Source organism: Pan paniscus, chromosome 1, assembly GCF_029289425.2.
Source record: "Pan paniscus chromosome 1, NHGRI_mPanPan1-v2.0_pri, whole genome shotgun sequence".
Classification (NCBI taxonomy): domain Eukaryota; kingdom Metazoa; phylum Chordata; class Mammalia; order Primates; family Hominidae; genus Pan; species Pan paniscus.
The window spans coordinates 48,463,894-48,489,140 of NC_073249.2; the positions used below are offsets into that span (position 1 = coordinate 48,463,894).

The window sequence follows — 25,247 nt, forward strand, 5'->3', positions numbered from 1 at the left end:
CCGGGGCCCTGGAGCGGTCCCTGCAGGGCAGGCACGGAAGTGTCCAAGGTGGCGCTCCCCGCCCCTGGCCTCAGTGGGACCCCAGGCAGCGGATGGGCTGTGGGCACTCTTGCCGATGGGGGAGGGGCCTGCGGAGAGCCCCGCCTCCTCACCACCCCAAGGAGGGGTCCCAGTCTTCCAGGTATGGGGAAGGGGCTGTTTCTCATGAGCCTGGGCTCCGGGCAGTCAAAGGTCCAGGAATGGCTTGGAGGCGCTGAGCCACCCATCTCTACCCTCTGCCTGGCCAGTGCCCTGTCCTTGGGGAAGTGACTCCCACAGGCCAGCTCCTCAAGCTGAAGAGGCTGTAAGGAGCTTTGACAGGGGTTGTGCTGGCTTCCACCCTGCCCCGGAAGCAGAGAATCTGAGAGCCTCCCTCTACCACCCAACCCATCACACCAGCTCCCCAGGGACCTGGCCAGACCAGCTGGAGGGGCTGGGCAACTTGGCCACCTTGGCGGGCAGCCCAGGGGGCCGGGCTCAGCCTCTGCTCAGGAAACCTGGCGCGCGCGTGCGCGCGCACACACACACACACCAAAAAATAAAAATAAATAAAAATAAAAAAATCCCTCATCCCCAGCTCAGCCAATCACAAAAAACAGACTTTATTGAAGTATTTAGCACTAAACCCCACACAATTCCAGCTCTGTAGCTGAGGACATAGCCACTTGGCAATGGCACCAGGTGTTATACAAGACCAATAAGTTAATGTAAAGGACGCTTAGGTGTGGAGGGCCAGTGCTCAGCCGTCTCCTGGCTCAGACCAAGGCACTCTGGGCTCCAGTTAGGACACTGAGAGGCCAGGGAAACCAACATGCCCTGGAGAAAGGGGCTTAGAGACAAACCGGAAAAGCACAGCATCCAAGCAGGGTATTCACGCATGGGGTGCAGAGTAGGCCCAAAAGTTGGGGGTTGCTGATGCGGTAAGAGCACAGTGAGAGAAATGCCAGGTGCATCCCTTCAGCCTCCTGCATCCTCCCCCAGGTTCCTTTGATGGGCCATCCTGGGTCTTCCCTTGGCACCCTTGTGCAATCGGCTACATCGTTTTCTTTCCAGTAGAGAGAACTGTGCCTCTTCTAGGTCAGACACCAGAGTTCTTGGAACCTTCTGCTATATTCACAGTCTGTTCCAGTCCAGGTAACATGGGGGGGGGGCAGAGAGTTCTGCACAGGTGAAGTCAGAACTCAGCTCTCCCTACCTCTCCTAGCCTCAATTCAGTTGCTTTCTCATTGAAGCAGGTCCCCTGACCTGGAAGCAAAGAAGGCCCTAGGATGAGAACCCAGGGACAGCTGGGTGGTCTTAGCACAGGCAGCTTCCAGACTTGCTCCAGTCGCTGCAGCTGGGACAATTAATGAATGCCCCCAAAGAAAATTCAGCATCTCATCAGCCCTTGGGAGTGAGTATGTCCATGTTTGTATAAATAACCACCTTCTCAGAGCAGAAGCATAGCTGGTGGGGGTAGTAGGAACTGTGACTCCCTCTCCCAACCAGAACATGCCACAAAAGTGGTGCCTTTCCAAAACCACTTGTAAAGTATTGGTTTTTGGGACTATGATGAAAAAAACGTTAGAAGGGCCAGGTGCGGTGGCTCATGCCTGTAATCCCAACACTTTGAAAGGCCAAGGCAGGTGGATCACTTGAGGTCAGGACTTCGAGACCAGCCTGGCCAACATGATGAAACGCCATCTCTACTAAAAATAAAAAATTAGCAGGCATGGTGGTGCTTGCCTGTAATCCCAGCTACTCGGAAGGCTGAGGCAGGAGATTCGCTTGAACCCGGGAGACGGGGGTTGCAGTGAGCCGAAATCTTGCTACTGCATTCCAGCCTGGGCGACAGAGCGAGACTCCATCTCAAAAACAAACAAAATGTTAGAAGGAGCAGTGGGGCTGCAAGTCCTTGAGATGCCCAGAGGTAGCTGTCAAAGGGTGGCTGCTGTCCACTAACCACAAGCATGGACCAGCCCCCAGCCGGACCCCCTGAGGCTACAAACTGTGATGCCACTGACTCAAAGCTCAGGGGTCTGGGAGCCCACAGGGCATAGACAGGGTATAGTGACTGGGTCCCTAAAGAGGATTTAGGGGGTCAGGAAAATAGCAGGGTCTAGCAAGACAATACACCACCGGGATATACTGACCTTTGACCTACCACTTGGTGTGTGCATCACAGAGCACATTAGAAAGGGGGAAGAGATTCTCCCCCAGCCCAGGCTGGGGTACCCAGAGACCTGGGAAATGGGGGAGAGTCATGTGCATGAGTATGTACCATGTCCAGCCTCCAGCAATAGTGGGACAGGAGGGCCAGGGGCAGTTCCCCAGGGAATTTCTTGGAACCAGAGCACAGAGCGTTGGAGAACTCCCAAGGTGGCCCACTCTGCTTCACTCGTCCCTTGCCACTTGTCTTATATAAGGAGATAGAGGCTGTCAGTCAGACAGGCAAGGCCTTAAGTCCAGTAGGCCAAACTCTGGGGGATAAAACATAATCATATCACAGGGGTATTGAGGACAATCCACATATATAAATCCTTAGGTCAGGGCTTCTGAAAAAAGTCGTGTAAAAAAAAAATAATAAAAGGTCTCAGCTCCAGGTCATCGGCCTGCGATGGGGATGGGGGAGCTGAAAGAGGCACTCAGGGGTGGGGGGGTCTCAGCCTAGCCCCTCTATGAAACAGTTTTTTCCAGCATGGGGCGCAGAGTTACACCTGGCTGATGATCTCTCCTTTTTCAGGTACAAAGACTTGCACAGGGGCCCCGTCAGGCGATCTCCGCAGCACACACACTGTGGGCACCTGCCAGGGTCAGGAAGAAAGGACAGGTGGGTAAATGAACCAGGCAGAAAAGCGGGGACAGCAGGCACAGTTACACCATCCTTATCCCTTAGGGACACTGACCAGCAGAAGCAGCAGCAGCAGCAGGCCCTGGCACTCAGTCCCTTCCTCCCAGGAGGCTCTCTGTTCTTCAGGGACCCCCTTTACACATTTTCCTCCAGGTTCTTTTGGGGTGTGACAGGCGCCCTGACCTCCTCCTCCCCCACCTTTCCTGGGCTCACTTCTCATCACCCTCCCTGTCTGGCACGTTGGGATGGGCTGGGTCTATCCAGCCAAGGACAGGCCCAAGCGCGCAGAAAGGGAAAAGCACGTCAGCTGGAGGGCGCGGCCTCGGACCGGGGCCAGGGTGCTGCCAGGCCCAGGATGCCAGCTGCAGTCCAAAGAACCGTGGGTGGGGGAGGGACACGCAGCTGGGTCTGCTGGGAATCTGGGGTCTCAAAGAAGCAGCTTGTTGGTAACTTCTGGAGCACATCCCCTGCAGAGCCCTCCGTACCAGAGAGAAAGAATAAAGAAAGGATTCCTGTGTGTGGCTCCCCACTTCCAGAATGAAGACATAGGGGCCAAGGAAACCAAGGCTGCCACCCTACCCAGTGTCAGGGTGCTCTATCCTATATACTACCCTCCAGCCTGCTCCCTGGCCTCTGTGGCCCCAGATGATAATAATATCACATATCTAGCGCTTACCATGCATTGCTCTAATCATTTCAGCCTCTTGGCCGCCCTATGAGATAGGTACTCTACTACTCTCATTTCACAGGGGAGCAAACACTAGGTCCAAAGGGGTTAAGTAACTTGCCCAATCATACAGCTCGTAAGTGGCAGAACTGGGATTTGAACCTGGTGGTCTAGCTTGAGGGTGGGTGCTCTTAACTCTGATGCCACCCTTCTTCTCGGCTTGGTGGTGAGGAGGGGTGTCAGGGAGGATGCTGATGCCCAGAAAATCACAGGTTCTGGCTTCTGCAACTCATTTCCTACTCTCCCTTTGTCCTAGACCTTCAAATGGAAATCTGAGGGGCTGATTTGGACTGGACTTTTGATTATGAAGAGGCTTATCTGCTTTGTGCATCATCATTTAGGGAGGGAAAAAGTCTCAGCTATCTTCGGGGATCATCTCCACCAGTGTATATGCTCTTGAGCTAGACATGGCAGGCAAAATTAGGAGGTGCCCCAGGGAAGCCAAGAGTGCCTTCCAAAGCCAAGAGGAAATGATTTTTTGGCCTGTTCTTCCTAGACGGGGATTACCCGGCCACTAGGTTGCTGCTTTGATGCCTCTCTACCCTTGGACATACTAGAATTGCAGCCCCTCCCCAGCAAAACAGCCCTCCTGCCTGGCCCCGGGGTCCCTCCAGAGCAGCCGTACCTGTGCCCGGGGTCCCAGGGCTCGCCCGAAGCCCTCTCTCCCAAGGGGCAGGCTCCTGACCCGGAAAGCTCCTTGGCGGTCCAGTGAGTGGGGGCGGGTGCTCCGGAGGCGTGCACGCTCGTGCCACCACTTGAGCTCCTCGGACACGGCGGCCTTGCTGAGCCCCCGGCCTGCCGGGCTGTCCTTCAGGGAGGGCGTCCGCACGATGCGGCTGCGGGAGGGCACCAGACGCTGGTAGCGCAGGGGAGTGCCCTCCTCCTCGTAAGCAGGGCCCGGGGCTGCGCGGCACAGCTCCCACTCGCCAGGCGGCAGGGGGCTCTCAGCCACCACCACGTACCGCCCCGCCGGGAAATAGCCAGGCGGCAGCAGTAGCTTGGGGTGGTGGGCGACCAGCTCTCTGCTGCCGGCTGGGACCCAGGCCCCGCGGTGACGATGGGTCTTGGGAGGGGAGAGAGGCTGCAGAAAGGAGATGTCGGGGCTGCTGCTGCCCGGCGAAGTGGGGTGGGAGATGCTGGAGACGTCAGAGCCACTGTCTTCTGAGCAGGAGTGGCAGGCGGCGTGGGGCAGCGGGGGCTTGGTCGCGGGAAAGCAGGAATCTGGCACTGTCACCGTGTAGTGAGTGGGGCGGCGGCGGGGAAAGGCGCTGCGACCTCGGCCCTCAGGACCCGCCCGGAAGGAATCCACCCTGAAGAGGGAAAGAGAGGCATTCTGAGTATGGGGGGCAGAAACTCCACACTGGGGTTGGGGCGCGAGGTGGAGTTAAAACAGGTGAGTCCTGCTCTACCTCAAGGCCCAAGCATGGCCCTCGTGCAAGGGTCTTAGGTCAAGTCTCCCAAAGCAAACCAACAAACCCTCTGCCGGGCTGCGTGGGTGCAACGCATTCCTTCGCTGTGTGCAAATGTGTTCCTGCTGCATTCACAAGCTTGTGATTCGTGTAAAGTGTGCTACATCAAGTAGCACATTAAGTACTTTTTTTAAAGTGCTACATTAAGTACTTTTTTAAAGTACTACATTAAGTACTTTTTTTTAAGTACTACATTAACTACTTTTTTTAAAGTACTACATTAACTACTTTTTTTAAAGTACTACATTAAGTGCTTTCAGCTTAGGTACACCGTGTCCAGTGGCAGATCATCCACAGCATCTGTTCGGTAGGCACTGCCAGGTACCTCACTTGAACGTGTAAAAGCTGTCATGTGGTACCCAGAGCAGTTACCTGCAGCCCAAGACCAGCAGGGGCTGAAATCCAGCCTTCACTTCACTCTACTAATGCACCCAGGTATGGGGCTGTGTCTGCCTTTTCCTAATTTGCACAAAGGCATGGTTTGTAAAATGGCCCTCGTAGCATGTAAAATATAAAATCTATTGCTGTGTGGTGGCGGACGCCTGTAATCCTAGCTACTCAGGAGGCTGAGGCAGGAGAATCGCTTGAACCTGAGAGGCGGAGGTTGCAGTGAGCAAAGATTGCGCCACTATACTCCAGGCTGGACGACAGAGCAAGACTCTGCCTCAAAAAAAATTTAAAAATTAAACAAAATCCATTGCTTTACTTGAGAGCAGTTGTCCCAAGCTGCCCCCAGTTCAGTGCTGCCTGACCAGGCAATTTAAGCTGATGGAGAATTCAGCAGTGCTTTCATGGTGCCCCAGTCCCCATATGGTATGGCCAATACTGCCTGTCAACGCTTAGCCATTTAAACTATTACCAAGTAGCAGATGACTTAGAAAGTAACATACAGTCAATTCTCATTATTTGCAGATTCAGTATTTGTAATTTTCCTAGTTGCTAAACTTTATTTTTAATCCCCAAAGCAATATACACAGTGCTTTCATGGTCATTCTTGGACACTGCAGAAAAGTGACAAATTTGAGTCTCTTTAAGTTCTGAGGTTAAACGAGGCCATGTTCTGCCCTCATGTTTCAGTTCTCATGCTGTAAGCACAGTGTCCTTTTTGTGGCATATTTATGTACTGTGTGTGTTTTTGCTTTGATTGGTGATTCTGCTGTTTAAAATGCCCCCAAATACAGTGCCGAAGTGCTGTCTACTGTTCCTCCCTAAGGCATACTGGGAAAAGGCTGTGGTGTGCCTTATGGAGAAAATATGTGTGCTAGGTAAGCTTCATCTGGGTATGAGTTACAGTGCTGTTGGCCATGAGTTAATGAATCAACAACCCATATTAAGTAAGGTGTCCTTAAGCAGAAACTCACATAACACAAGGTTATATATTAATCAGTTGATGCAAAATGTCGTGACCAAAGGCTCACGGGAACCTAACCCTATATTTCCCCAGGGGCAAGGGTTCAGTATTTGCTAATTCAGGATTTGCGTCAATTTTACTTTATAGAACATAACTACCACAGATAATGAGAATCAACTGTGCATCAATTGAAAAAGTGAGTTGCCTATTGTCAGTGACCAATAATAATCTACCAGCACAAGGAAACATGGCAAGGGTAGAAAATTTGAATCAAGTTATGCAAAAAGACAAAACTAGAGTCTTTGGAACAAAACCACTTGCTTCATGGATGGCCTTTGGCTTAGTGGGGTGCAGTGCATTCTCTGTCAAGAGGCGCCCCAAGAAGAGATCCTAAGAGACGTCAAGGCACTAGCCATGTGTCACCCAGGGTTGTCCCACCTGTGTCCTGGGAGCTCCCACCCTCCAAAGATAAGCTCTAAGTGGGTCCCCCATCTCTCTGGGGAAGCTGTCTCTTACCTCAGAGACTGCGACTGGCCCCTCCTCCCCTGTATCTCAGGGGTGGCTGGGGCACTGGTGCGGCCCTGCCACTGGCCAGGAACACCACGGATGGGAACCACGTGGTAGGAGGCAGGCTCCAGAAGCCACAGGCTGGAGGCACTGGGCCCATCCTGTGGTGTGGTGGCTGGGCTGCTGCAAAAGGATTAGAGACAGGTCAGTGGCAGGAATGCCTCCATTCAGGGGCTCAAGAGGTGCAGAAGAATGGGGATGCAGTGGAAGGGGCTCCCAAAGTTAGTGGGGCAAACTGCCAGCACCCTTGGGGAACTACCAAGGCTCACACCTCCATCCTACGACTGCAGGAGCTCTCTCCTCCACCTTTCCACTTTTCCATCTGCCCAGCCTATAGCCATCCCCAGCATAGCTCCCACCGACTCCCTGCCCTGCCCTGCCCTTCTCCCTTCCCCCTGATCCTGACCTGGACTCGCTCCAGGGCTCAGAAGACTTCCTGGGCTTCTCATAGGGGTGGTCCAGGCTGGTTTCCTTCCAGGGGCTGTTCTGGACTGGAGCCCGTTCTGGGCCCCCAGCCTCAGGTCCTGTTGGCTGCAGACCCTCAAGGGTTTGGGGTGGGAGAGGCCGAGAAGGTGGGGCTGGGGACTCTGGAGGAGGTTTTGGCACTTGGGATTCCTCTGCTGGAGTAAAAGAAACCTGGTAAGGCCAGAGGCTGGGGGAACCGGCCCAACAAGAACCTCCACAAACCACAGCCCATGCCTCGCTCTCCCTCCCATGCTGGCTTGTGCAGCTGCTGCAGGCCATGGCTCCAGCCCTAGATGCTCAAACATGTTTTCTTCTCCTTTGGGACTTACTCCTTCCAACACAGCCCTATTTTATGCCTTCCTCCTTCAAGAAGCCTCCCAGATTGACTCTCTTGGGCTTACAGTGCTCCACTTTCTAACCTTTGTTCCTGGTACCATGTCTGCAGTTATCTTTTGTTTACCTATTTTTCTTGTTCCTGCCATGCCCATATGGCCTATTTCCTTATTGGCTTGGGCACTCCCCTGGGCAGGACTGTAACAGCTTCTCGATCCACCTTGACCCTGGCATCCTCATGGTTTGTACACAGGGTTCTTAATCTATAGACTTGTGTTTCCTTCCTGCTCCCTTCTTTTAAAAAACAGCAATGATTGTGGGCAGATTGCTCTTTGGCTCTGACTGGTGCATCTTGAAATCACACCCAAGGGTGAAGGAGGGACATCTGGGGTTGATCAGCTCCTTGGAGTTCACCTTTCCTTTCCCTGTAAAAATAATGAGCTTCCAGAATGGGAGATGATCGCACATTCCCCATCTTCAACTGAGCATGTGCAAGGACATGTGGAAATTGACATGAAGTCCAAGCGGAAACCCTAAGCCTGGCACCCTAGCCTTCACTCCCACTTAAATTCCACACCAGCAAACTGCCCAAACCCCATGGTCTTGCAGTAGGAGTCCAGCCTTGACAATAGTCCCCCAAACGTCCTTCTCACCTTCCTCCAGGAGGAGCCCATCTGACAGGGAGCTGTCATCAGAGGCACTGAGCTCTGCGAAAGACAAAGGGGAGAGAAGAGAAGGAAGTGAAGAAATGAACAAACAGATATGAGTAACCAGCAGTGCTGAGCAGCTCAGGCCTGATCACTCCCCCAGGACAGCATCAGTTATGAGGAAATACGCTCTGTGAGCTAAATACACATTGGGAGTGATTCTTTTTTTTTTTTTTTTTTTAAGAGACAGGGTCTTACCCTGTGGCCCAGGCTGGAGTGCAGTGGTGTGATCATGGCTCACTGCAGCCTTGACCTCCCAGGCTCAAGGGATCCTCCCACCTCAACCTCACAAGTAGCTGAGACCACAGGGGCATGCCAGCACACCCAGCTAAATTATTTTATTTTTTTTGTAGAGAAGAGGTCTTGCTGTCTTGCCCAGGCTGATCTTGAACTCCTAGGCTCAAGTGATCATCCCACCTTGGCCTCCCAAAGTGCTGGGATTATAGGCATGAGCCACTGTGCCTGGCCTGGCTGTAAACTTACTACATGGAAGTAGAAAAAAATAGAAGGCAGAGCTAGGAGACAGGAAACCTGATTTTAATCCTGACTCTGATACTAGCTATGCAACCTTGAATAAACCATTTCAATGCTCTATACCTCAGTTTCCCCACCTGTCAAAAAAAAAGAAAAAGGGTGTCCTCTGGCAGGGCTTCTTGGCAGTAGAAAGGAAAGACAAAGGGTCATTTTGGAAGGCCCTTAGGATAAAAAGAATTTCATGGCCAGGCACGGTGGTTCATGCCTGTAATCCCAGCATTTTAGGAGGCCAAGGCAGCAGATGGCTTAAGCCCAGGAGTTCAAGACCCACCTGGGCAAGATGGTGAAATCTGGTCTCTACAAAAAATACGAAAATTAGCCAGGCAAGATGGTGCATGCCTGTAGTCCCAGCTACTTGGGAACCTGAGATGGGAAGATCACTTGAGCCTGGGAGGTCGAGGCTGCAGTGAGCCGTGATCACACCACCGCACTCCAGCCTGGGCAACAGAGTGAGACCCTGTCTCAAATATAAAAAAGGGAATTTCAGTCTAACTTTTGTATAATAATCTCACATCACAAACACAATTCAAAGATCCCAATGTGAGACCTCCTGTGTTACCAACAACAAGAGGAACGCAAGGTAGGAATTTGAATTTAAGATAAGGTCTGGCCAGCTGGCCCCAGGGAAGTTTCTTCAGTTGGTGATCTGGCAAGTCACCTGAAGGAAATTCAGTGTGACTTTACTTCATGGTATAGCAGCACTTTTTACCTAAGAAATCAGAGGGAACTCATTTGTGCTATTGCTTTTGAAGAAACTTAAGCCTTCAGATTTTTTTTTTTTTTTTTTTTTTTGAGATGGAGTCTCATTCTCTTACCCAGGCTGGAGTGCAGTGGCGTGATCTCGACTCACTGCAACCTCCACCTCCCAGGTTCAAGCGATTCTCCTGCCTCAGCCTCCCGAGTAGCTGGGATTACAGGCACCCACCACTATGCCTGGCTAATTTTTGTATTTTTAGTAGAGACGGGGTTTTGCCAGGTTGGCCAGGCTGGTCTCGAACTCCTGACCTCAGGTGATCCACCCACCTCGGCTTCCCAAAGTGCTGGGATCACAGGCGTGAGCCACCACGCCCGGCCAGGCCTTCAGATCTTGAGAATAAGCCTAAAGTGACCTGGATGGAACTCACGAAACACTTTCAACTGTGTTTGAGAATGAAGATGAGGAAAAAGTAATAATTGCTAATGTTTCTACTGTGCCAATACATTTCTAAATACAGCACTTTATATATATTAATTCAGGTAATTCTCATAACAACCACGTAAGGTAGATATTATCATCTGCAAGTGACAGTTGAGGAAACCACGTCTCAGAGGAGTTGAGTAACGTGGTTTAGGTTGTACATTCAACAAAGGTGGTTGAGTCAGAATTCACACCCAGACAGTCTGACTGGAGTCTGCTCTTAACCACAACCCTTTATGGGCTCTCCCCTGTGAGCTTGCATCTCAAATGCACGGGCATTGCCCAGGAAGTTTCAAAAAAAGTAAAAAGTTCCAACCATCTTGAAATCCCTTACAACAGAGGTTAGCAAACTATGGCCCAGGGGTCAAATCCAGTTCAATAGCTGCTTTTATAAATAAATGTTTATTGGAACAGGGCTATGAATTTGTTTATGTAATGTCTGGCTGTTTTAGCACTGAAGTAGCAGAGTTGAACAGTTGTGATAAAGACCAAACAGCCTACAAAGACTAAAATATGTACTGTCTGGCTCTTTATGGAAAAGTTTGTTAACCTTTGCTCCACAAAGGTTTAACCCATCTTTTTAAAGATGGGTTGTTACAATGTTGCCTAGGCTGGAGTGCAGTGGCCCGATCACAGCTCACTGCAGCCTTGACCTCCTGAGCTCAATCTCCCACCTCAGACTCCTGAGTAGCTGGGACTACAGGTGTCCACAACCATGCCTATCCAATTTTTTTTATTTTAGTTATTTGTAGAGACAGGGTCTCCCTGTGTGGTCCAGGCAGGTCTCATACTCCTGGGCCCAAGAGATCCTCCTGCCTTGGCCTCCCAAAGTGCTGGGATTACAAGCTTGAGCCACCATGCTCAGCCTGCTCCGCAATTTAATGAAAAAATCTTTACCCAGAGCAGGCAGTAGATTTGTAGGACATACAGTGCCAGGAGCTGGGCTTGACTCCTGAGTAGCCAGCCAACCCATGCTTTGCTTGGCTCACAAGTAGCCTTTGCTTTAGGGTTCAATTAAAGAGACCCCCTCTTACTGAATTCTGGTCTCCTGCCTTTGATCTTTTATAAAAACCTTAGGAATAAAGATTTTCATTGGGCCAGGCACACCTATAATCTTAGCTACTCCAGAGGCTGAGGCAGGAGGATTGCTTAAGACCAGGAGTTTGAGACCAGCCTGGGCAATATAGCAAGATCCCATCTCTAAAATAGTTTTTTTGTTTTGTTTTGTTTTAATTTGCTGGGTGTGGTGGCACATGACTGTAGTCCCAGCTACTAGAGGCTGAGGAAGGAAGATCACTTGAGCCCAGGAGTTCAAGGCTGCAGTGAGGTATGATCACACTACTGCACTCCAGCCTGAGCAACAGAACAAGACCCTGTCTCTAAAAAGATTGGAAAAAAAAAAAAAAAAAGATTCAGGTTTCTGAGAGCTGCTCACTATCTCAGCAACTGTCCCAACCCTGCCCTAGCTCAGCGTTCCCCTGCCCTGCAGCAGCATCGCAGGACACCCCAGACAGAGGGGTAACGGTGGAGATTTTACTCAAAAATGCTGAGCTTCCCCCAAGGCTATGCTGTCCAACACAGTTGCCACTAGCCGCATGTGGCTATTTTCATTAAAACTAAATAAAGTCAGTTCCTCAGTCACACTAGGCACAGTTCAAATGCTCCATAGCCACATGCAGCGAGTGGCTACTGTATTGGACAGCACAGATAGAGAACACTTCCACCATCTCAGAAATGCTATGAGCGGCCAGGTGCAGTGGCTCACGCCTGTAATCCCACCACTTGGGAGGCCAAGGCGGGAGGATCCCTTGAGGTCAGGAGTTCGAGACTAGCTTGGACAATTTGGTGAAACCCCATCTCTACTAAAAATACAAAAATTAGCTGGGCGTGGCAGCACGCATCTGCAGTCCCAGCTACTCAGGAGGCTGAGGCAGGAGAATCACTTAAACCCGGTAGGTGGAGGTTGCAGTGAGCTGAGATGGCTCCACTGCACTCCAGCCTGGATAAGAGAGCAAGACTCCGTCTCAAAAAAAAAAAAAAAAATGTTATGAGGATGTGGCTAATGGCTGGTGGTGTTGATCAACAGATGCATCCAGAGTGCCTATTACATTGCACAGGTGGGTGCTGGGTGGCCCTCATGGGGTTCACTCTAGTAAATGAGCTCAACACCTGACTGCTCCCTGCCACTGCAAAGTATGGCTGATGACTCTCACCTAGCAGTTACTTTCCAAACTAAATTACCCTTGTATGGAGCCCAAGGGGGCAGGGTGGTTTTTTATTTCGGTTTTTGGTTTGTTTGCTTTTTTCCCTTTTTTTTTTTGAGACGGAGTTTCGCTCTTGTCACCAGGCTGGAGTGCAATGGTGCAATCTCGGCTCACCGCAACCTCCGCCTCCTGGGTTCAAGTGATTCTCCTGCCTCAGCCTCCCGAGTAGCTGGGATTACAGGCATGCGCCACCATGCCTGGCTAATTTTGTATTTTTAGTAGAGATGGGGTTTCTCCATGTTGGTCAGACTGGTCTTGAGCTCCCGACCTCAAGTGATCCACCCGCCTTGGCCTCCCAAAGTGCTGGGATTACAGGTGTGAGCCACTGCACCTGGCCTCCTGTTTTTTTGTTTTGTTTTGTTTTTTGTTTTTGAGACAAAGTCTCACTCTGTCGCCAGGCTGGAGTGCAGTGGCACGATCTCGGCTCCCTTGATCCTGGGCTCCACCTCCCAGGTTCAAGGGATTCTCCTGGCTCAGCCTCCTGAGTAGCTGGGACTACAGACATGCACCACCATGTCTGGCTAATTTTTAGTAGAGATGGGGTTTCACTATGTTGGCCAGGCTGGTCTTGAACTCCTAACCTCATGATCCGCCCATCTTGGCCTCCAAAAGTATTGGGATTACAGGCATGAGCCACAGTGTCCGGCCTTCCCTTTTTAATTCAAAACACCTCAGCTACTAATAATTCTGCTTTACTTCCTCCTTTCTAGGAGGGCTCGGCTGGGCAGAGGAGCCACAAAACAGAAATTACTTGTCTAGAACTGATCCCTTCTGTGCTCTCATGACCGGACTTTAGATCCCAGGGCCTGAAGTTGGCCAGTGGGGTCTTGATTCCTGATGTGGGAAAGTCAGCAGCTACACCAGTTGTCTCCTCTCCACAGATCTGTCTTCACCTGTACTGAGGGCTCCAAGGTTTCAGAACCTCATCCTCCTGCCTTCCACAGAGCCCCAGGCCAGTCCTGGCCTGCTCCTGACTCCCAACAAGAAGCATTATGGGTCACAATGGCAGCATCAGGGTGACACACTCCCCTGCCACCCATCATGGGCAGAAGCTCCCAGCAATGGCAGCCCCGGTGGGAGGTTCCCCAGGGAAGGCTGCTGAGCAGTGTGAGGCTGGACCGGGGAGCAGGAGGCGCTGCAACCAACGGGCATATCTCACCACCCTGACCTCTCCCTGCAGGCACAGAGCAAGTTGGCCCTTAGGGGCTTCCATGTCCAATTCAGCAGCTACCTTTCAAGGTTGCTGTCAAGTCCTGGGATCCCTGTTGAGAGTGGAGTAAGGTTGTAGAACTTGTCTTCCATTAGAGCCTCAGAGACTGGGAGTGTTGTTCTGCGGCCAAGCCAGAACCACTGGAACCAGACGGAGGTCTGGCCATTTTCCCTGGGTCAGCCCCACTGTCTTCTGAGTTTACTGAGTTAACTGTCACATGGAGGCACCTCCTCCTTTATCACCTACTCTTGGCTGCGGGAGGTGACCTGGGTGGTGTCTGGTCACGCACTTTCTACCCTAAATTAGAGGCCATGGATGGGAGCAGGGACTTCTGAGACCTGTGCTGAGATAACTCCCTGCCTGAGGCATAGGCCGCAGGGCACAGGGACTAGCAAGGGCTTTCCAGCTTCCCCATGACTGCTCCCAGGCTGAGGAGTAGTCTTGGCAAAAAGCCAACACGATATGCAGGGATGGGAGCCTGAGAATGTGAATGAAGGCCGAGACCTCTGAATCCAATTCTGTTGCAGGACCACGGCCTCATTCCCTCCTGGTTCCCTCTGAGGCAGCCAGGGAGGTCTGGGTCCCATGTGAGAGACGGGGGGCAGAGCTGAGTCATGGGCCTGCTGCGGTGGGGTTTGGAATGGAGAGATGCAAGTCCTGACCTGATAGGCTGGCCTTGGGTCAGGACAAAGGAAAACAGTCACACCTAAGGGCTCAGAACCACCTGTTGGAAGCTAACCTGTGGTGGACACACTGATGTGATGTGGCAGCACCTGGGCATCAACAACTCACTAGGTGCCCCCATGGCCACTAGTCTCTGGGCCAAGGAGCTGAGGGATTGAACTACAGACACAAGGAGGGCAGAGAACAGACATGGAAGGATCCCACCCTTGACCAGGGTGGTTGTAGATACTTAAGGGGCTGTGGGGTGTGGCACCAGTCCTGCTGGATTTCAACCTGAACATCTCCTAAGTAGCTGTGGGCCCCTGAAACAATTCAGTGATCAATTCAGTGCTATGTGTTACTACACATAGCAATCGTCAAACCCTTTGCTGCCTAACTCAGGCCAGGGGACTACACATCAGCTCAGAGCCTTGGGCTCACGGGAGCCTCACACTATCCTGACCCAGGGACGCCATCACCCTCTGGGCCTGGAGGGCAGCGGGGCCAGCCTGGGCTACCCAGTTGAATACACCTTGGATTCAGCTCAGGGTCAGCTGAGAAATATCTCTGTGTAGGAAGTCTCTTGAAGGTAGTGTATTTGAGGAGGATACGGAAGGAGAGAGTAGGGTGTTTTCTAAGGAGACGGAGAAGAAGACCTCACAGGATGGGGAAGCCTTGCTGGAGTTGGAGAGAATCAGGATGGGGTGGAGCTGAACCCAAGAATCAGCTTTACCCAGCTGGAGCCAAATGCAAAGGCAGTGGCACGGGGCTGTGCGCCCACCATCCCTCAAAAGCTCATTTAAGGAGCATGGCCCCCCTCAGGGCAGCCGGCTCACCTCGGCCCAGGGGGAGAGCAGCAGCCGGAGGTGGCTCGCTATTGCGCCGCCGCTCGACCAGGCAGCGCTGGAGCTCCTGCAGCTTCTTCTCCTCCTGCAGCATGGAGTGCTTCCGCTGCCGCCGAGCCTGCCTGCTGAGGTTCTCCTCCAGGCACAGCCGACGGGCTGCCTCTGTGATCTGCAGCTGCAGGGCCAGCTGGCGCTCCAGGCTGCTTAGGGGGTCCTGAGAGAGGGGGCAGGAGTGAGGCTAGAGAGAGGCAGGGAGATTGGGGGCCCAGAGGGTGGACAGCGGCCCTGACACAGTGCTCTAGGTCCCAGTCCTAAGCCCTGAGGACAGAAGAGAGGCAGACAGCAGCACCAATGGACGGACGTGGAGCAGAGGGTGAAGGAGTGGGAGGAGCCGAAAAGCAAACTTGTCAGCCTGAAAAGCTGGCATGGGCACCCACCCACCAGCCCGCCTGCTGAACCGGGCAGGGTGGGAACCCAAGTGGGACACTTTCCCTCCTGACCCCAAAGGGTGGGGCAGGCTGGCCCATGGGAAACTGCTGCCATTGACGCCACAGGGGAAGGGCACCCAGGGCCTGACTGCCCCCACCTCCTCCTGAGAAAGGAGGACAGCCCTAGGGGCCAGAGTAACCTGTCTGAGCAGGCTATTGCCCACTGGGTTGGTGGCTGGTGCTCTTAACTGATCTTCTGCCCAATGGGGTCAAACCCAGTGTCCTCCCTTGAGCTCCCAGCTCTCGGTTCCTTAGTGGCGCCCCTTCTCCACAGCCATTTGGGCTACATATTCATGGTGTCCCTCACCAACAGGCAGCCAAGCACCCTCACTGGGTGTGAAAGGGTGGAAGGGAACCTGCCAGGGTACTGAGCTGAGGTGTGGCGTCTCAGTGATCAGCTTTGGGGATCGAGGGGTACTGGCAGCTTCCTGAGGTTCCTCACCTCTCTGTGCAAGGCCCAGTCATCCAGTTTGTAAGCCGCTCCGATCCTGCGGCGAACCTTGGGGGCCTTTTCCCCTGGTTTGAGGGGATACTCCGCTGGCAAGGTGCCCGTCAGCTCCTGGGGAGGAAGCAGAGACCAGCCAGGTCCTCTCCACCTGCCCAGACTTGGCTCACTGGCCCCTGCACTGCATGTGCCTGCCTTCCACAGAAGCCCTGGTGGGACCACCCTCCACCCCACCTCATCCCATCCTCTACACTGTCTCTCCTGTCTTCAGACCCACTCTGCACTCCTCCCCTTTCCCTTCAGACCTCTTTCTGATCACTTCCTCCAGAGCTACACCGACCCGGGTTACAGCACTCATATGCACTTATGTCCATGCAGTCCCTCTGCAGCCCCTGATGAACTTTGTTCTCTGTGCCTGGGCCCCTGCCTGGGTCTGACTCTTCTCCATCCAGCACAAGGTCAAACACTGCATCATGGGGACTCTGGGCCCCAGCCCCCAGCCTGATGTCCAGAATTCCCTCAAGAATGGGGCTCCCTCTCCCCAGCTCCCGCATCCCCACACGTGGCTCCACAGCTCCTGAGATGAACCCGATGCTTGTGTGTGCTGGCTGGGGCCTCACCGCTTCCCGAAGGCAGAGTCTCCTCAGCTCCTCCAGGCAGGCCTCCAGCCTCGCTTCCAGGGCCCTCTGCTGCTTGTGCACTGCATGGGTCAGCTCCTTCATTGGGGAGACCGGGCTGTCGGGGCCTGCAAGGGTTGGGGGGCACATGCTCAGGGAGGCTGAAGATGGAAGCCTCCTCCGTTACTTGTTGACCACCCCTAGGGGAATGCACATGCACACACATGCACACACACACACATCTCATGCCTGCCCACAAATTGCAGGCTGGCTGCTGTGGCCTGTGTCACAGCCACAAAACACCACATCTCTTGGCTGCACAAATGTTACAACTCAGAAGGGAGGGTCGTCCCACCAGGTGACCTACGGTGGGGGAGTGCAGGGGAGGGAGTTCTGCCGGTGCAGTCCTCCCCCCACTCCTCCTCCCTTCTTCTTCCTCTTTTCCTTCTCCTTCTTCTTCCTGTCTCTCTCTCTCCCTCTCCCCACTACCCCTCTCTCTTGCACACACACATAAGCCTCTTCTTTCTTGTCCTCTGTCAAGACTAGGCCAGACTAGGCCCACAGGTCTGGCCAAACAGAGAGGCAAGACCTTCACATTGGCCAGATGATATATTTTTTTTGAGACGGAGTCTTGCCCTGTCGCCCAGGCTGGAGTGCAATGCCGCGATCTCGGCTCACTGCAACCTCCGCCTCCCGGGTTCAAGCGATTCTCCTGCCTCAGCCTCCCACATAGCTGGGACTATGTGGTAGCCAGGATGGTCTCGATCTCCTGACCTTGTGATCCGCCCACCTTGGCCTCCCAAAGTGCTGGGATTACAGGCATGAGCCACTGTGCCTGCCTGAGATTTTTCAACTTCTCAGCTGGGGCTAAAGTTGAACATTGCAGATCCCTCTTCCAGATAGAACCAAAACTCCAAGCCAGTTTTCTCCAGGGAGGAAAACTCCACATGTCCCTGAGGCTCCAGCCCTTCCAGAACCTCCCCCTCCTCCCAGCAGAGGCCTCTCCCTCCCCTTCCTCTCAGCCCTTGGGAGTCTCAGCCCAGCCAGCCCTAGTGCCTGGGGGCTCAGGACTCAGGAGTCAGGGCCAGACACCAGGGACCAAGGACTAGGGACTAGGGCAGGGGGATTTCCCTGAACACTCACCAGACTGCAGGATGATGCCGCTGTCGGTGTCGCTGACCTCATCCTTACTCTCCATGGTGGATTTCTGGAAGGAGAGGGCACAGAGCAGGGAGGGGGGACACCGTGACCAGCCTGGGCCAGGTTGTGTAGGTAGCCTGGAGTTTCCCCAGCTTTAAAGAGAAAAGAGAACAATAACAAAAAAGCTAGATATGAACCATCTTGGTTACAAAAAGCTGAATAGATGCTTGAGAGCAGGGGAGTGGAAGGGAGGACTGTGCTTCAGGAACCATCTGGGGCAGGAGATTCTGGCACTGGGGGTGCTGACTGAGAGAAGGGGCTGTGGGCCTCACCAGCAAACCCTGTTCTCAGTGGGCTATCAGGGGCCCAGCCTAGCTCCCCTCTGGGCCAAAGTCCTCTAGGCTTAAGGGGGTCGACAGCTGTGGTAGCCACAAGAGCCGCTCGACTGGGGAGAAGGGCAAGAAGGAAAAGAGCAGAGACAGGATAAAAAGGAAGGGGACAAAAAATGGGATGGGATAACAAAGAAAGGAGGAAGGAAGCCCAGCATGGTGGCTCACGCCTGTAATCCCAGCATTTCTGGAGACCAAGGCAGAAGGATAGCTTGAGCCCAGGAGTTCAAGACCAGCCTGGACAACTTAGACCCCATCTCTCCAAAAATGAAACTTAGCTGGGCATAGTGGTGTGCACCTGTAGTCCCAGCTACTCAGGAGGCTGAGGCAGGAGGACTGCCTGAGCCTGGAGAAGTCAAGGCTGCAGTGAGCCATGTTCACGCCATTGCACTCCAGCCTGGACAACAGAGAGACCCCGTCTCCAAAAAAAAAAAAAAAGAAAGGAGGAAGGGGAAGACATCTTTATGGGACACAGCTATCCTCAACCCAAGAACCCAGGAGGTGTGAGGCATGTCCTACGCCCCAGTGGCTGAGGACACTTCAAGAAGTGGGCAGGCACACGGCCAAGGCCCTGGTCTGGGGCCTCCGAAGTCCAGGACGCCCACTCTCTGAATTGGCGCCCTGGACTCTGAACTTCACATCATCTGCAGATATGTGCAGCCACTGTATGCCAGAGAGCTGTCCCAAAGCCCTCAAACAACTTTCAAGCCATCAGTTACTCCTGGGAGACCATTGAAGGGGAATCAGCCTGGATCCCCTACACCCCACAGCCAGGGGAGACCCAGAGCTGTGTCTATCAGGGTTGCCAAGAGTTGACAGGAGAGGGGCAAGCAGTGACTAGAGCAGAAGCTGCGCAAGGACAGAAAGGAGATCACCTGCTCCTCTGCCTGCTTCGGGGTGGAGAACACTTGGGTTGTACAGGTGCCATCCCATTGTGTCGGCTCAGCTAGGGACCAGTCACCCAGATAACACCTGTGCCCACCCCCTCTCCCTCCTCACCAACCCACACCCCTGGTTGGGGTCCCAGCTGGCCAGGGCCCGGCAGCTGCTGGCTGCAGCAGGGGTGGGAGGGGTGGGCGGAGCCCATGCAGGCGGTCGGGTCTGGAAAGAGAGCCCAGCCACCTCCTCACTGAGTCAGCCCATTGAGCAAGAGTCCAAAAGTCCTTCCGAGTTTCTGTCTGGAGCCTATCCTGCCTCCTCAGAGCGCGGGGCCGCAGGGTGGGGGAGGTGAGCTCCACCCCTCCACAGGCAGCCAACACGACAGAAAAGTCGGCCTTGGGAAAGCTGGTAACAAAGCAAGGCCAACAGGGAGAGGGGACTGCTGTCAGCCAGGTCCCCGGTGATACCTCTCCACCCATCAAGATGATAAGAGCAGGACGATCAAGAACTTTTATAGACCTACATAAACAACACAGCAATCACAGGCAGCAACAATCAAACACAAAGCCCTGAAAGCAACATGTACCTTGCACTTTGGAATTTCAATTATTCAAGGAAGTCTAGAGAATGCATGGGAGAATTTTTTTTTTTTTAACTTTATGGGAGGCCTTTGCAAACATGCCAAAGTTCTGAAAGATTGGCCATATATTCTGGAACCCCACCCCGCAGGATACTTAGGATGACTATTAGCTCTGCACTGTCCATCTGTCCCAAACTCTATCCCTCGTAGAGATAAGAACAGGACAGAGGAGCAGGCAGCTCACCCCCACCCCTTCCCACCCACCCTAGCCATCCCCCCACCCTCCCCAGAAGCCAAGAGCAGGGTGCAGCCAGAGGTAGGAAGCAAGGTGGTCTCAGCTAGCACGCTGAGTGTGTCTGCTTTGCACAGAGGAGGAAGTAATGTGGGAGGGGAAGCCATTAATTAGTCACGCTTGCTAATTAATTATTAACCACTAAGTAGTTGCCTTGGAAAGTTGGGCCAACTCAGCCTCTGCTTCTCAGGGGCTCTGAGACTGCTGCAGAGGAGTGAGGACTTACAGGGACAGAGGGGTACCTTAGCACGCCTCCTGTCTCCGCCAGCTTCCCCTTCTCCCAGCTCAGCCCAGTCTCTGACTGCCAGCATCAAAGGGGAGGCACTGATCTTCCCAGTGGTCCCAGCCTGATGCTGGGTCCTCTCTGGGATGACTTGCCGCCCCAAGTAGAGCAAAGAGAACAGCGTCAGATGCCCAGAGCCCCCGGCTGTGGGCTCAAGGCTTGGTTCTGCTGCGGTCTGTGCTACCTTGGGGAAGTCACCAGGCCTCCCGGGGCTTCCTTTCCTCCTGTGCACAATAAAGACTGCACAGTGTCTAAAGCCTTTCCAGGTCCCCGGTCTGAATCTCGACCTCTTGGTCAATGTCAGGCCAAGAAGGAAACCCGTACAGCCACGTAGCGGACCCTCACATCTGCCTCTGCCGAGGCCGCCCTCCACAGCTGTAGGGAACCTGCCCCAGAGTCAACAGGTGAGAGCGAGGGCACCACCCCCACCCAGGAGGCTATGAGTCTTAAGTGTCTAAGGCATAGCTTTTAGATAAAGGCAGTTCAGGTAACATCCCCACCCCCTCCCCAACACAGGGATCCCTCCTGGACCTCTTCAAGCTCCAGTACTGGGCCCTAAAAAGCAGCCCACCCAGCTGAACAATGTCCCCAGAAAAAGGCAGAGGAGACCAGAAGGGGCACAGAGGGAGGGAGGGAAACTCCAGAGCGCCTTCCCTCAGGCCGGGCCATGGGGGATCCTCCTCTATCCCGTGTGTCCCCCAAAGCCAGGTCTCAGGCCTGCCTGTCCCAGCTCATCTCTGCTTGCTCTCCCTCTGGTGGAAACTAAGGCCTGGGCAACCACAAGAACAGGCTCCCGTCCAAGCCCACCAGCACCCCTCTGTCATCCCTACACCCCAGACATAGGCTGGCGGGGGTGGGGGTCGGAGGGGGGTGATGGCCACTGCTTGGGCTCCTCCACTCCCAGGCCAGCCTGCTCTCAGCCCCAAAGACCCATTCCACCTCCCCTGCCCTCACCTGCTTCTGGGCTTTAGTCCAGGAGTTGAAAAACAGCCCCTGCTTCCAGTCAGGGGGCTCAGGGCCCTCACATGTCGCCTCAGGGTCTCCCAAGCCACAGGCCTGTGCTCTCTCTCCGGCCGACGGAGCTGCTGGCCGTCCGTCCGTCTCGGCTCACCTGCCTACCTTGCCGTCCCTCCCAGGCTGCCGGGCCAGGGGAACCAGGTTACTTGTTATGACTTGAGTCAGAGGGGAGGAGCAGGTGAGCAAGTCCTTCCCTGAACTAATCCCGTGCAACTGGTGCCAGCAGGCAGCTCCTGGGCCTCTGCACTTCCGGGGGGCAGGAGGGTAGCAGGGAAAAAGGGGCTCCCATGGAGGAATCCCCAAAGAAGGCAACAACAAGAGTCATGTCTTCATGGCCTCAAGAGACCCTAGTACAACATTCTGAGCTGTGAGGTACCTGCGTGCCCTCCTGTCCTGACCCCGGCTCTCCCTGCCTTCCTTTGACCTCAGTTTCTCTTTCCAGAAATTGAGGCCTGTTAAGCACCCCGGAAGCAAGGTGGAATGTCCACTGTCCATGGAAAAAACAAGCAGGACATTTACAAACTGACAGGGATGGGTCACTGCTCTTCCCCACAGATGGAAATGGAGACCAAGGCCTGGGTTTTATCTCTCCCGAGTGAGGATTTTAAAACCTCAGGCAAGGCAGCTGGAATTCCAATATGCAGAAGTTCTAGAATCCTAGAGAGAGAGGATCAGGCTGTTCTTTTTATCCCAGACATTGTCCCCCAGGGGTATCGAGGCCATCACTTCTCTGTTGATTATTTACATCCATCCCCCAGCAACGCATGTTCATGGGGCACTGACAGGCACTGACCTGAGCCCAAGTCCTGTTTCCTACTCCACAGGAGGTCCACTGTGACCCCAGACCCTAAGTCCACTCCCCAAATGCAAGGAGCCAGAGACCAAAATGGAACTTATTTCCTATAAAAAATAAGCCTCAAGGTCTCCCATCCCACCGACCCCCAAGCAAATGGGAAACTGGAATCTAGCCTATTTCAAGGCAGAAGCAGAGCTAATGCTGACTGTTGCCTGGCCTGTCCCCAGCAGGCTGCACCCCTCAAGTCTTCATCTTACCACCTCCCTTTCCCCCCACTCTCTGATCTTCCCACCATTCCCCCCACCCAGATTCCAGTGCCTCAATATATGTCTGGATTGCTTCCCCTCCCCCAGCCCCTAAAAAGTCCTGTCCCCACTCCCTACCCGCAAGTGCAGGGATGACAGAGGAAGTTTGCTTTCACCAGGCATCTCCTGTGGAGCGGAACTCATGGGGCTGGAGTCCCCCAGCATCCCCCACTGCTCCGGTACACACACCCAGCACACCTTCACATTCCTGTACACACCCTTTTTCCAAACAATGCTAGCCCCAGAGTGCTCCAGGCTGACCACCTCATTTTCTGCCCAGGCTGAGGCTGAGGGGCCCTAAGAGGGGACAGTTCCTCCTCCCCCCACCCCATTGGGAGCTTGTTCTCTGGGTCTCCCAAAGAGCCTGCAGCCCTGCCCTTCCCCAGTCCTCCGTGACACACCGTCCCTCCCCATAGAGGCTTGGCACTTTCTTACAAAGTCAAACAGAGAGGGGTTGACTCTGGGCATAAGCGGCCCTTCCTCCACCTTGCCCACCTCCAGCTCCAGGTGGGGGTTGGTGGAAGTTTCTACCAGCTGTGAATTGGCTCACAGTTCACATTTCTTGAGCATAAAATAAAATTAAGAAGATCACTAAAAAAATCAATTATATGAAATAAAGTTCTAAAAATATAAAAACATAGCAATATATATGCTTCTTTATTAACATTAAGCAGGGTCTAGCAGTGGGTAATTTCACACAAGGGCTGAGTGTAAACAATATTTCAAGACTGCTGTGACTGCAGTGTGATATGAAACTATGAATTCTATTAATGGCAAAGTCACAGGTACTGCCAATGCTACTGTGATTTGTTGTCTTCATAACTAAAGGTGATGTTAAAATCTGTTAAAGGTTGGTGAAAAACAATGATATCTTTTTTTGCCTCACCTAGTTTACACATCCTCTGAATTCTATCTACAGATGCCTAATGCCAATGAACCCAGTTAAGAATCCCTGCCCTCAGGTAATCCTCCATCTCTGACTTCAGGGGAGGTTAATACAGATGCTCAATCTCACTGTTTGCATTGATCCTTTGGAATTCTCAAAAACACCTTGCTCCCCCAAATTCACGCTCAATATTTCCCAACCTTGCAGAATCTGAGGTTTGGAAGGGAGCTGGCAAACCAAACCTCCTGCCAAGAACCCCGGGGAGCCATCCTTGGAGCTCTCTGATGGCCATGTCATTCAATTCAAAATACCAATGGGGGAGGTGGGCACTCCAGAGGCCAGCTGGGAATCTGAAACAGCTCCCCACTCCAGCCAGGCCGGGGAGTCAGGGGACTGATGCCCCAGCCCCAAACCCCAGAGTGCCGTCCAGACCACCAGTTGGTGAGGAAGTGGTATTTCCTTGCAAAACATTATAGTACTTGGAATCTGATCTTTGCAGACAAGAGCCCTTCCCCAGGGAAGAGAAACTGGACCTCTTCAGTGTTTTCGTTTCCTGAGGAAAAGTCCCGAATCAGAAGACTCTTCCCCAGCGCTGTAGCCATCCACTCTCCATTTTTTTTTTTAAAAAGTTCCTTCTTTTAGGGTCTTCTGATAACACCAGATTGGAAGTTCTTTAAAGCAAGGGCCTCGTCCTACCATCTTCACATCCCCAACAGCCCCCAGCAAAGTAGTCTCAGGCACTGCTAAAATCTTACTTCAAGAATTAAGGAATCAATGGCCAGCGCTAGAGACAACAGTGAAAAAAGGAAGAAGTGAAATAGCCCGGGACCCTCCAGGCAAGAGGGGTAGGAGATGGTTCCTTCACTGTTTTCTTACTCGCATCTGCTCCCTGCTCACTAGGAAAGGTGTTCGCCTCCACTAAGCAAAGGTGGAGTGGGCTGGGACAGGGGAACTCCAAGCCAGCTTGGAATGCGCCCTGAAATGAGACCTCTAGGCTTTCTCTAAAAAGCCCCTTTGTCCTGTCCACCCTGCTCCCCTCCCCCACTGCGCCCTCCACATCCAGGCTGGCCCGAGACTTTGCTCCTTTTGTTTGGCTGCTTTCTGGCTTCCCGGAACCTGGCCAGGAAGATCCACAGGCACGAAGAAGGTCGAAGGAGAAAGGTTGAGGGACTGGAAATGTGCATTTTTGGTAGGAACTCAGAATTCCTGCCCCTTTGAAAAAATTACCCCATTCCCTGTAGGGCACCCTCCGCTAAGGCTGAAGACCGTGGGTTCAGGGGCCCGATCCCCCGCCCCAATTCACCCGCACTGGGTGCCCCGAAGTTTTCCCGCTTACCTGTCCCATGGAGCTCTGGCGCCGCCCGCCTGCCCCTGCGCCCTCCACTCCAGCCTCGCAGCTTCAGGACCTGTTTGTCCAGGCCATCTTCCCTCCCCACGAGCCTCCCTGCGGCCTGCCCTCCCCGGAGGTATTTCATTTAACTTCGGCATTTGCAGCATCCCAAATGTTAAAGATCCCAAGACATCTGTCCCCTGGGGCATACCAAGGCCCAGAGGAAAGAGGGGAAGACGCAAGAAGGGACTGAAGAGTCCGATCCAAGAGTCGGGACGGGGCCGCACGCGGAGTGAGGAGGTACCCGCAGGGGTGAGCGAGCTGCGGGAGCAACCGCTCGAGGGGCGAGGCTGTCCCTTTTGCCCCGCTTTCGGACGCCCGCGCGGTGGGACACCCCCCGCGCCGCCAGTTTCCGCAGCCCAGGCGGGACGAAGCTTCTCTCTTGGTCCCAGTGCCGCCTTTCATTCGCGCGCTCTGGCCTGGCTGGGGCCAGTTTTCATTCCTGGAGACCCCCAAGTGGAAGAATGAAAGGAGCCTGCGGAAGGGCGCTCCCCCGACCCTGTCCTCCCCGCAGGCGCCCTCTCCCTCGCTGTGCGGCGCTGCGGGCCGCGGAGCCCGG

The 25,247-nt window shown here is 53.6% G+C and overlaps 1 protein-coding gene across 4 annotated transcripts; it reads right to left on the reverse strand.

Annotated features, from left to right (window-relative positions):
• Positions 1–617: 617 nt before the first annotated feature.
• Positions 618–25,247, reverse strand: INAVA (innate immunity activator). 4 transcript variants are annotated; one of them, XM_063597957.1, is made up of 10 exons: positions 24,840–25,247; positions 17,875–17,938; positions 16,735–16,859; positions 16,112–16,228; positions 15,173–15,395; positions 8,435–8,488; positions 7,390–7,603; positions 6,933–7,106; positions 4,222–4,906; positions 618–2,822 (listed from the first exon to the last, which is right to left on the reverse strand). In XM_063597957.1, the coding sequence occupies exons 2-10, from the start codon at positions 17,927–17,929 to the stop codon at positions 2,730–2,732; spliced, it is 1,740 nt and encodes a 579-aa protein (XP_063454027.1). In that variant the 5' UTR covers positions 17,930–17,938; positions 24,840–25,247; the 3' UTR covers positions 618–2,729. The 4 variants fall into 4 exon arrangements, with proteins under 4 accessions (XP_063454027.1, XP_003823100.2, XP_063454022.1 ...); XM_003823052.4 differs by lacking the exon at positions 24,840–25,247 and adding an exon at positions 24,635–24,830 and having other exon boundaries at positions 7,390–7,600; positions 17,875–18,023; XM_063597952.1 differs by lacking the exon at positions 24,840–25,247 and adding an exon at positions 24,635–24,830 and having other exon boundaries at positions 17,875–18,023.

Excerpts from the sequence above, each read along its gene's own strand:
- INAVA (XM_063597952.1), bottom strand. The coding sequence starts at position 24,795 with ATGCTGCAAATGCCGAAGTTAAATGAAATACCTCCGGGGAGGGCAGGC. Across the intron at positions 18,024-24,634 it reads GCCAGAGCTCCATGGGACAG|CTGGGGAAACTCCAGGCTAC; the intron begins GTAAGCGGGAAA and ends TTCTCTTTAAAG. Across the intron at positions 15,396-16,111 it reads ACTGGGCCTTGCACAGAGAG|GACCCCCTAAGCAGCCTGGA; the intron begins GTGAGGAACCTC and ends CCCCTCTCTCAG.